At 44.6% G+C, this 12,049-nt stretch overlaps 1 protein-coding gene across 1 annotated transcript in view; it reads right to left on the bottom strand.

Annotated features, from left to right (window-relative positions):
- Window positions 1–1,342: 1,342 nt before the first annotated feature.
- Nphp3 (nephrocystin 3) overlaps window positions 1,343–12,049 on the bottom strand; it is a 40,472-nt gene continuing 29,765 nt past the window's right edge. Inside the window, exons 18-27 of the mRNA NM_001191882.1 lie at window positions 11,215–11,309; window positions 9,960–10,082; window positions 8,605–8,791; window positions 8,218–8,459; window positions 6,817–6,892; window positions 5,690–5,817; window positions 4,732–4,972; window positions 3,586–3,711; window positions 2,543–2,658; window positions 1,343–1,958 (exon numbers count right to left, since the gene is read on the bottom strand). Coding sequence (NP_001178811.1) covers window positions 1,778–1,958; window positions 2,543–2,658; window positions 3,586–3,711; window positions 4,732–4,972; window positions 5,690–5,817; window positions 6,817–6,892; window positions 8,218–8,459; window positions 8,605–8,791; window positions 9,960–10,082; window positions 11,215–11,309 — 1,515 coding nt within the window. The 3' untranslated portion in view covers window positions 1,343–1,777. The remainder of the gene's footprint in view (window positions 1,959–2,542; window positions 2,659–3,585; window positions 3,712–4,731; window positions 4,973–5,689; window positions 5,818–6,816; window positions 6,893–8,217; window positions 8,460–8,604; window positions 8,792–9,959; window positions 10,083–11,214; window positions 11,310–12,049) is intronic.

Genomic DNA, 12,049 nt, shown 5'->3' with positions numbered 1-12,049 from the left:
ACCATAGTAGTGTGTAGACTTTAGCAGTGCTTCCCAAGCTCAAAGATTCAGCAGGAGTGAGCTGGCCAGGGAGGGCCTTGAAGTCTGAATTGTAAGTTCTGGCTGGTAATGGCACTGGCTTCTGCATGCCCCAGGAGTTGGGTGACACTGGGCACACCTTGAGGTCACCAGAGTTCTTCAAGTTGAACAAGTTTACTGAGTAAACTCAGTCAGCATTCAAGTCTGCTGAAACATGTTCAATGTTTATTTATTTATTTATTTTTTCTTGGTTCTTTTTTTCGGAGCTGGGGACCGAACCCAGGGCCTTGAGCTTCCTAGGTAAGCGCTCTACCACTGAGCTAAATCCCCAGCCCCTCAATGTTTATTCTTAAATAATTATGCAAAATAGCCCTCTAATACAGAATACAAAACAACTTGCAAATTGCACTTTTATTTTAAAACAAATACAATTTTTATGCCTGTCATCTTAACAGTAATACATATTGAGATCTTATTTAAAATCGTTGAAAGTTTTACTATAAATATACAAATAAAAATATCTAAAATGTGGCAATATTTATAAAGTCTATAAAAATATTTAATTTCCAGTATAAAAACAACATCTAATTGAGGTAAAGCAAGATTGATTTCGACCATTTACAAAAGAAATGGACTTGTCATGGCTGTGTGTGTGTGTGTGTGTGTGCGCGCGTGTGCTGAGAACTAAACCAAGGGTCCAATGCATACTAATGCTGTATCCTCAGCTCTACTTTTTCATTTTGTGACAATGTCTCACTAAGGTGCCCGGGCTGGCCTTGAACTCACCCCATACTCTTAAACTGGTAGTGACTTTGAGAACCTCTTGCCTCAGCCCATGATTAGCTGGATTCTCAGACCTGTACCACAACCAGAAAGATCAGGATGGTAAAGAGCCGACACCCGTGATTGCATGGATGCCAATCAGAATCACAGCACAGAAAGCAGAGGCTGGCTAAATCAGCTTAGGGAAAAGGAAGGCTCAAAAGCAAAGCCAGCTGTCATAGTATGTACCTGTGGTCCCAGCACTCAGGAGGCTGAGGAGGAATGATCCAGAGTCCATGGTTGCCCTGAGCTACAGAGATTCACAACAGAGGCTAGGGAGATAGCTCAGCTGGTGAAGTGTCTGCCATACAAGCATAAGGATCCGAGTTCAATCCCCAGAACCCACTTTAGAGAGCTGGGAGTAGAAATGGAAGCTTGTAATCTTGTCTTGGGTGGAAGCAGAATAGGTCACTAGGATGCCAGATGGCCAGTCACCCCAGTTAAATGGGCACCAGGTCACTGAGACCCTGTCTCAAAAAAAAAAAAAAGTCAAGGTGAACTGCACCTGAGGAATGATATCCAAGGCTGACCTCTGACCCTCACATGTAGCCCTTGAAAGTTCTTTGAGGTAGAGAGCTGGCTCAGAGCCCTGCTAGGAACAGACAATAAACAACAGGGCTAACTAAGGCTCTTGAGGGAGGAAAAGAACCGTGGAATTCTTAAACCATGGGATCCTGCCAGCTCTTGTTTCAGAGACCAAGCCACTCCTCATGCCACTGAATGCTGATGTCTTCATCCTGGATCTCATCCCATAGGAACCAGGTTCTTTAATCAATTTACACTTGGCACAACAATTCAATACATCATACAAACGCCAGTTAAACAACACTGCTGATGTTGCAAAAATGATTTTTCTATAAAAACATTAAGTTTTGAGTTAGAGTGTTCCAGATGTTTAGTTGTTTGAGCCGGAAGTATTCTTGCAAAGAATTGACAGTTAGCTTTGTCCTTGGGGAAGGAAAACGTTAGGAGAATGAGTTGTTTTAAAGAGAAGCGTGTCTCCACTTGATGACTGCCTTGAAGGAGCTTTTCCACCCAAAAGTGATGTCTCTGCTTCTTTAATTTCCATCGCCCTTTTGTACAGTTCAGCAGCCTTTTCAAAATTCCCTTCTTCATAGCTTTGAGAGGAAAAAACATGAGAGATGTGCTGCTATTAAGAAGAAGCTCTTGCTTCTAAGTAGCCATCCAAGACACAGAAAAACAAGTTGCAAATAATCTGCTATTCCCCACTGAACTCTTTTTCTTTCTCCTCTAAGATATTCACCCAGGTAGACCAGTTAGCCAGGACTCCCAAACCCTTCTATCTGTACTGTTGAACTTTCTGTCTCTTGCATGTGCACCAGTAAAACCCTGTTGTCATGGATGCAAAGTGTTGTTATCACCTGCATCCCGAGATGGACATATAGGAGTGAGCAAAACTCAACACACAACTTACTTGTCAGCTCGGAGGTTACTAGGCAACCCTATCATCCCACGGGCAGCAGCACCGGTAAAAACCATCTTCACTATTTGCCAACCTACACTCCAAAAAGTAAGCCTGCCTTCTCTCTGCTTCTGAGTACTGCTTGAGGATCCAAAGCTACTCGAGACCAAAACAACTACCCTTAGTCCAAGGAAGACTATTTTCAGGGATAAACATTTCATGCTGTTCTGTGCTGAGTCAAAGCTATTAAATATTGGGGTAGACGAGAGACGTTCTTACCTGAGCACAGCTAAGTTTTTTAATGTTTCTCCAACTCTAGGATGCATCCGTCCCAAGCTATCTTCGTAAATCTTTAAGGCTCTTTCATAGAGCGGCAGGGCTTCGCTGTGCTTTTTCTTATTAAAAAAAAATAACAGTGTTCACTTAACACACGGTGTGTTTAAAATTATTATTAATGTATTCTGTACTGCTCTGATCGGCTTTGGTCAGCACTTTGAAAACCTTAACATCCTTCTAAGAGATGCAAGGAAACGTTATTTTATGGACAGTCAGGGCTGGAGAAGCAGAATAACAGAAAGTAAAGACTCTTCAGTTTTAGACATGGCTTTGTAACAATCTGACTCGATTCTGTAACATAAGCACAAGCCTGCTCATAGCCTGGTGGGTACCCACTTAGGTGTTCTGAGACCGGGCTGTAGAGAGATGACAGAGGTCTCAGAAGGTGAAAAGCAAACCTGGTCAGACCTCAGCAGTCAGCTGGCCTTCTACATTCAGAAAGGAACCAGCTTACAAATCTAACTTTAATAATGTTTGAAATATTAAAAAAGGAAGCATTAGCTGGCAAATAACCTTATACTTTCTTTACTATGCCATTAACTTACATTTATCTATCTATCTATCTATCTATCTATCTATCTATCTATCTATCTATCTGTGATGGTTTGCATATGCTTGGCCCAGGGAGTGGCACTATTAGAAGGTATGGCCTTGTTAGAGGCAGTGTGTCACTGTGGGGTGGGCTCAGAGACCCTCCTCCTAGCTGCCTGAGGATGCTCAGGCTGCTCCTGGCTTCCTTCAAGTGAAGATATAGATCTCAGCTCCTCCTGTACCATGCCTGCCTGGATGCTGCCATGTTCCCACCATGATGATACTGGATTGAACTTCTGAACCTGTAAGCCAGCTCCAATTAAATGTTGTCCTTTATAAGACTTGCCTTGGCCATGGTGTCTGTTCACAGCAGTAAAACCCTAAGACAATATAATATATGCATATATGTTACATTCAGATCATTCATTTCTAGACAGTTGAAATGTAGTACTTACCATTTGGCTATGAAGGACTGCCAAGTTTACCAAGGCAGTGGCTACACTGGGGTGCTTTGGGCCAAAGGATTTCTGCCGAATTTCAACAGCCAATTCATACAGAGGTACAGCTTTGTCAACTCTTCCCTTAAAAACAAAAACATAGTCTAACAAAATATTAAAGCAAGAAATCCTGTCTGACCAGAGCGTCCTCCAGAAATCAAATATATTAAAGTTGCAGAAGCATTTTCTACAGCTGGTCACGCCTACAGGTAACAGAAAATCCAATATAATATCTAAATGAAGTCGTTGGGAGCACAGAGATTGTCTGGTCGTTTGGAAAGATAGTTTGCAGTTTATTTACTCATCCAGTAAAAGAAAAGTCCAGTTGTGTAGTTCAGCTGTCGTTCTTAACTCAAGGAGGCAACCAAATAAATTCATGTCCTACCAACTGCCAAGTGCCCTGGGGGTTTCCTTATGATTTCTTCTAACTGAGAAGCCGGCCTGAAAGAACGGCATGTTCCCTTCTTATACAAGCCTTCCATGCCGGGAGGGACCGCCAGCAAGGGAGCCTCACAGATTCTCAGCAAGGCCGGCAGCTCTTGGCTTCACTGTTCAAAGCAGGCTGTGGCCAAGTTTTGTTTTGAATAGGTCAAAAAGTCCAAACTTTACTCCCATGGCAAAGAGCAGATGTTTAATTGTAGACAAAGGAAGAGAAGAGTGAAATAAAATGACAGTTTTGTAAAAAAAAAATAAAAAATAAATAAATAAATAAATAAGGCACTTTCTACAGCCCTGCCTTCTGGGTGATTTGGTGTGTTTTGGTTAACAGCATGTACAGGAGGGGGAATTTGAAAATTCCTGAGATTTCTATAGAAAAAAAATCTCATTCATAATGTTGGTAAAATGGGTTGTATTTGAAAGGAACTCCTTCACGATGTTGATGCTGGATTTGTAGTTGGGATGTGTTTTCAGAAAACCAAATCAGTATCTTAATTGAATGAAACAGTATATACCTTCATGTTCTCATTTGTTAGAAATTAAATAATTTATATTAAAATGCCCACTTGCAATGACCTCCCGTCAGGTAATAACCTAACTGGCCGGCAGCAGTCCTGGCCTCTCCAGTCTATCATCAAGCACGCAGACAGGGTGAGATGTGCTTACCGTTTTCTTATACAAGATTGCAAGGTGCTTCACTGTGTAGGCCAGGGAAGGGTGGTCAGGAGCCAGCGCTCGCCTCCGGATGTCCAGGGCTCGCTCATACAGCTCCTCTGCTCTAGCGTACTGCTTCCTTTCATTGCACAGCGCGGCCAGGTTATTCAGGGACTGCGCGCAGTCTGGATGATCTGGTCCCAGGACCCGCTCCCTCATTTCCAGGGAGCGCTTCAGAAACTGCTCTGCTGTCCTAGGGACAAACCCCAAATGCCTGAAGCAGTTTATCCTCTACTAGTCGGAGCTCTGAGCCCTTAGTGATGTGGGAAACAGAACCATTTTTATCCCTAGACACGCGGAGGTGAAGGATTCAAACCCTCGACTCCTCCTCCTCCTTACCCCGCCCTTCCCCTTCCTTTGCTTCCCATGAGGCCTCGGGTGATTGCTCGGGTCTCAACTCCATTTCTCCTAGAAGAAAAACCCACAGATAGTTTTGGAAACAGCCTTCTAAGGCCCCTCCAGTGGTCAGACCTGTGCCCAATGCAAGGCTTCAGCCTTTGTTACTTTTTCCTTAGGAGTCACTGCCAAATGATTGTTGGTAAAAGGAACTTAGGGGAAGCATATGAAAAGGTGTTGCATTTTTCTGAAGCCTAAATGCACTTGTTTTTTAGACAGCGGAGTGTAGACCTGAAGTCTTTTCTACGTAAACCAAGGGGTGGAATCAGTGGGTGCTGCCCGCTGATACTACTAGCTCCTTGCTGGTCTGGAGTTGTTTCGTGGGTCTCACATATAATGTCCAAATTAACTTGCTTTCCATAACCATGAGGGCCGTGCGCTAGGGAAGTTGCCGAGTAACAGGAAATTGGCCAAGTTATTCCCACCTCCCCCCACAGCCCTGGACTTGACAGACAGGTTAAATAGAGACACAGTGGACACTCATGAGTCTCATCATGAATGCCACGGTACTCACTCAAGATTGTTTTGAAGGTAGTAGAGGACACCCAGTTCGTTGAGGGTGCGGGCATTCTCGGGCTTGTCCTTGCCTAAGGTGAGCTCTTCCAACTGCAGAGCCCGCCTGCGTAGTAGGGCAAACCCGTACTGTGGAAACAAAGAAACACAACCACAGGCATCTACTGCTGTCCTAAACGAAAGCCTTTCTCTTTAATCTAGATAGCGGTTACACTGAATATAATATTTCTGAGGAGCATGTGTGTTTATTTCTACATGGGATCATGTTCACACATTCATTAAGCACTGTTTTGTGAGAAACGACCATGATGTATTTATTTTAGCATGGTATTTGTCAAAGTATTTCAAAAAGACTAGGACTAGCGTACTGATCTTTCACTCCAGCTGCACTCAGACACATCAGGTCCTTTGTATGGAGTAATTCATATTTATTGTTTTATAATCACGCATGTGTGCACACAGGTGCACGTGGAAGCCAGAGGACAACTTCCAGTGTTGAGTCTCAGTTGTGACCCACCTTATTTTTACAATGGTGTCCTTCACTGAGACCTGGGGTCACCAATGAGGCTAGGAAAGTCACAGGAATCCCCCAGTTCGTACTTCCCCAGTGCTGGGATTGTAAGCATGACAGCATGGTGGATTTTGTTTTTCACTACTGTGGGGGCTGGGAAATCAAACTCAGACCCTCATGCATGTGTAGCAAGCACTGTACCCACTCACTGAGCAGCTCAGTCCTGTGGACCTCTGTTGACACCAAGGTCTTCCACCAAACATGCTGTATTTGAACCGTTGGCCTTAAGCCGATGGTCGGAAGCAGTTCTTCCCTAGCTGAATCTCACAGAGGATGTGATTAAACTTCTATGTCCTTTCCCAACTCCTCACAGAGAAGACGCACAGGAAACAGGGCCTTTCCAGAGTGTACCTTCCGCTGAGCTTTATAACTTAGAAGCCTTCTGGGTTGTGCTGCTCAACAATACAGCTCTTAAACTGTGGTTATAAAAGGAAGATGCCAACAGAGCCTTTCCAGAAGTCACTTAAAACCTGAAGGGCTCCAGTGTCTGTGCTCATGATATTCAGACCTCATCTTCCCCTCAGGTTCAAGGGGCAATGGGAACAGACGCTCATTACCAGACTGCCTTTTCGCCTCGTCGCTTGCTGACGGATTATAACCGACTTTTTCCTAAAACGTTCAGCTTGTTCATACCTTATAAAAAATGAGAGAGAGAGAGAGAGAGAGAGAGAGAGAGAGAGAGAGAGAGAGAGAAGGGGGATGAATGGTCATGATTCAAGGATTCAGGGAGCTACAAACATTGACGTAGTGCACAGTGGTTCTGACTGTTAACTACAACAGGGGTCTGGTGGTTGCTCATGCAGTTCAAAGTCTCTGAGGAAACCCACACAGCCGTCTATAAAGCTCACATTTAATTGTTTTATATGAGTACACTGTAGCTGTTTTCAGACATCTGAAGAGGGCATGGGATCCCATTACAGATGTGGTTGAACTTAGGACCTCCAGAAGAGCAGCCAGTGCTCTTAACTGCTGAGCCATCTCTCCAGCCCTCATGTAATTGTTTTAAACCGATTTAATGCAGTTGGAGTCTCTAGCAGTCTAACTCCAACTCAATGAACGTTTCCAATGTCTGGTTTGCAGTGGGCACCTTTTATCGGGACAGGCTAATCTTTGGTTAGCTATAAATGCAAGAATCTAGGCAAAATTAGTGTGAAGCAATACTTATAGAAGTTAAAAGGAAACTTCCAGGAAGTCTTCCTAACAGTGGAGGAAGGGAACGAATTTCTGAGAGTGGACGAGATGCCACTCAGTAGGTGCCCAGTGAGTGTGAGAGCTTTTAAAAGTTGTTGTCTTGGGGCTGGGGATTTAGCTCAGTGGTAGAGCGCTTACCTAAGAAGCGCAAGGCCCTGGGTTCAGTCCCCAGCTCCGAAAAAAAAGAACCAAAAAAAAAAAAAAAAGTTGTTGTCTTCCTCGTGTGGTATCAGGGATCACATCCAGGGCCATACACAAGCAAGGCAAGTGTTCTCTGTTGCTAAGGTACGCCCTCGCCTTGAAATTCTTTTTATTGTACTATGGATCAGCCAACGTTTCCCACAAATGGTGTATGGTTTGTGGGTTTTGTGGGCTGTGTCAAAACTATGAAAACCTTCCGGTGAAGCACAGAGGCCGCCATAGACAAATATGCAAATAAAAACCATGGCTGGGAGTCAATAAAACCTTCTTGCCAAACTGGACTCAGCCGCTAAGAATGGCTCGTGGCCCCTGGAGCAGTGCGCTCTGCATTACATGAAGGCTGGTGAAACGACATCGCTTCAAAGCGCATGCTTCTTCAACGAACAAAACAAAAACTAGGGGATTTTCATTTTCTTTGTGTTCCCCAAGAAGACTATGAAATATCCTCTGAACATGATGCGGAGGATACGGAAATTAAATCGCTGCAAAGCAAAGCCTCCCACTTCTGGGCATCAGAAACATCCCCTGGCTTCGGGAGATCCGAGGGCGAGTCATCTAAGACTTACTTATTTTGTTTGTGGTACAAAGTCGCAAGCGCCTCAAGTTCACGGGCAGCGTGTGGATGGTCCGCACCGTAGGCGTTCTCTGAGATCTCCAGGGCCTGTTTGTACAGCTGCTCGGCATCGCTGAACTTCTTCCACTGCACGTACACACCGGCCAGCTGGTGGAGGGACTGGGCTACTCTCGGGTGATCGGGATCTAAGGCTGTCTCCCGAATTTCTAGGGACCTCTGCAAAGGCACCACGGCCTGGGAACAAAGGCGCACGAGAGACCGATCAAGCAGCAATTCAATACCACAGATCTCAGTGCTCGCAAACAAAAATCCTCCAGTCCTGGGAGGAGAGATGTGTAAACACGGGGAGACATCCTGTCTTTGGGTCCATTGAGGTTACCTGGCTGAGAAGTCCTAGGTCCTTGAGAAACCGGCCGAGAGTTTCGTACAGGTCGGCTAAGCACAGCATGTTCTCCTCGCCCTCGCAGTTCTCATACTGCTTCAGTGACTCAAAGTACTCGGTCGCCATGGCGCTTTTGTCTTTGCCAACAAACTGCCAGTAACTCAGCAACTCGGCGAAGTGTCCTCTGTTCCAACAGACAATGTTAAGTTGACGGGAAACCATACTTCAAAACCCAAAGCAAATGAAAATGCCAGAATTCCTTCCTACGGAGCTGTAGGCAGTTTATGCAGAGGTCCTAAATAGCACAGGGGCAGTGAGGCCAGGTTTGCACTGCCATCCATGTTACTGCTCCTGGCTGGAGTCTGCAGCAGGCTGTCTGACCGCTCACCTCTCCCTGTACTGTCTGTACAGAAGGGGTACCAGCGCCACCTGCTGCTGTCTGAGCGCGTAGCACTCGGGAAGGCCTTTATAATGCTGGCAGCTGTGGCTAAGTTCTTGCCTCACCTCTGGTGCCAATTCACTGGAATCCCTGGTAGACATTTCATGCTAAAGTTAGCTCGGCTCGCCTCTCTAAATGATGGGAATTAAGTAGCAGAAACTAGCGAAACAGGTCAGTTCCCATAGCACATTCACCTGATTGCCCTGAGGAACTGGAGGGAACAGGAACAGTGTTCCTTTGCAGGAGGCGAGAGAGATGCCATGCCAAAGGCCAAATGGGAACTCACAGGACTCACAAGCAGCTCACAAGGAGCTCAGTGGGTCCAACAATGAAATTTGTGAGCCTCAGGGGCAAATCAAATTATAGACCTATTTCTAAATTTCTAAGTGAGGCAGAAAACAAACAAAAAATTCTTCCTGGGACTTAGTAGGAGAGAAGTCAGGCCAATAAAAGGGCAGTTATGCCATTAACAAATTCAAATGTATCCAAAGAGGCAACAGAAGGAATAGAACAATGTTTACACTAACCCTGGTCAGATTCCACCGGGAGCCCAGGCTCTGGTTACAAGTGACACTCGGGAGAGACCTGGCAGCCCTGAGAAGCTGAGGTCAATAATAATTTCTCTGCACGATTTAAAATCTGCCTAAATGTAAAACTAAGGTATAATATTACCTTGGGATCATTCTAGCTGATTTTAGAAAAGCAGCAACATACTTTCTCCCCACGACAAAGAAGATCTCACGACAATTTATAAACTGTCACGAAATCCCCCCCTCCACACCCCCCTCTCCGTGCTACTGAGACTACTCTGATTTTAAATTTTAAACCAGTTCCATTTTGCTACTGTTGTTACGTAACGCGTCTAGCCATTTAAATCCGCCCTCTGGGGAGAGATGATCTAGAAGCTTCCGACCTTTTGTAGAGGTTCTGAGACACGAAGAGATTGAGGAGGCAGCTGTGCAGCTTCTGTTTGCTCCCCTGCTGCTGGAACAGCCACGGGAGCTCATCTGCGCTTCTCCAGGTCACTCTGTCCTGACTGCCGAGAGGGAGGAGACCACACAGTGAGACCTTTGGCAACACAGGCCTCCGATGGCCTCACAAGACCACTGGAGGGAGACAAACACATTTAACCACCATTTCTGACTCTAGTATAACCCAAAGCCAAGAAGGCTAGGCCAGTACCAGAAACGTTTACCATCCTCACTGAGACAAGCCCCTGATATTCTAGACTCTTCCCCAGGCTGATCTGAGGAAGGAGATATAACATTGAAATATTGAAAGGCTTAAGAGAGCGAAAGCCCCAGAACATTAAAGGTTTTTCCTAAGTGAAGAAAAAGAAAACAAAACAAAAAATCCCACAAACAAAACCACAACCCCCAAAACAACTCCCCACTAAAAAACAAAACCAAATCCTCCAAAACCAAAAACAACCTTCAAAGAGCTTGAACATACACAGAGATGTTTGTGTGCTAGAGAGGAAGAGGGAGAGGGAAAGGGAGAGGGAGAGGGAGAGGGAGAGGGAGAGGGAGAGAAGGAGGGAGAGAAGGAGGGAGAGGGAGAGACTGCACATGTGACATCTATTTTTAATTATTTAAACAGAATAAAAATAGAGACAATTGATCTGGTGTCAATGTCATCTAAAGTTTCTCCTTTATCATAATAACAAAAGATTTCCATGAAATGGTATTTTGTTCCTGATATGGGGTAAGGAAAAGATAAATTTCTTCAGGTAATAATTAAAGTTTTACTTTTTCTTTTTTCAGTATGTGGGATTGAATCCACAGTTTGGCATATGCTACCAAAGCACTGGACTACCTTCCCTGCCCCTCACTCTCTATCTCTCTATCTCTCTATCTACCTATCTGCCCATCCATCCATCATCTATCTATCTATCTATCTATCCATCCATCCATCCATCCATCCATCCATCCATCTAATGTTGAAATAGGGAAGGTCTCTTTAGGCTTTGTAGGTTAGACTTGACCTCACTCAGTAGCTCAGACAGACTTTAAACTTGCAATCCTCCTGCCTCAGTCTGCCTGGTGTCTGGTATTACAGGCCTGTGCCAGCTCGCCTGGCTGAAGTTTACACTTCATCTTATAAGCAAAGGGAGAGAAGCGAGAACACAAGGGCAGGGTGGAGCAGAACAGGGCGGACATCGCTGGTACCTGAGCTGTGAGGTAAAATAGTCAATCAGCTTTTGCCTATAAGAGGAAACGAGGGCGGGGTCTTCCATGTACGCCTGCCTCACTGTTTCCCAGGCCTGGGGGAGGAAGGAAAGAAAAGAATAGAATGTCTATTAAGTCATTATACATCTGATGGTGGATTTGCAAAAAGCAAAATATAATTCATTTCTATAGTTGTGTAGGAGGAATAGTCCTACAATATTTTAAAATTTAGGACAAGCTAATGTGAAAAGCTTAGTTTAATAACCCAAAGCACAATTTAATTTAAAAAATTAAAAAAATTAAAGTGAATTGAAAAGGTAACCTAAAAGAGCAAATTATATCATATGTGGCAGAGGGGCATGGCTGTGAAGTGACAAGCACTCTACAGTGACAAGCACTGTACAGTGACAGGTAGGATGCTGTGTCCTCGGGTGAGGGAATTCACACACAACTCGGTCATGGCCCTACACGAGACAGGGATCCCACTAGCCAGGCCTTTCTGAAGATTTACAAGCGTGAGACACACGGCAGATCTGACACCTTTAAGGTCCACCCCCAGTCTCTTCACTGCCCTGAGACAACTTCGAATTCGCCCAGCACTGGGCAGACCTCTCCTGAGCCAGGGAGAGCGGCCATCAGAAAGGCTGACTCTCATCTTGCTTGCGTGCCTAGGAGGAAACTCCCTTTTTGATTTTGCTTCATGTGTTTTGTGAATGGAATTTTGCTTTAAAAAAAACCATTATGGGTGTAACATGTAACAGGACAGACGATTTCTTTTTTTTTTTTCATCTTTATTAACTTAGGTATTTCTTATTTATATTTCGATTGTTATTTC

This window comes from Rattus norvegicus, chromosome 8 (genome assembly GCF_036323735.1).
Source record: "Rattus norvegicus strain BN/NHsdMcwi chromosome 8, GRCr8, whole genome shotgun sequence".
NCBI classification, from domain to species: domain Eukaryota; kingdom Metazoa; phylum Chordata; class Mammalia; order Rodentia; family Muridae; genus Rattus; species Rattus norvegicus.
The sequence above is the reverse complement of the archived record's forward strand: the minus strand, read 5'-3'. Positions and strand labels throughout refer to the sequence as shown.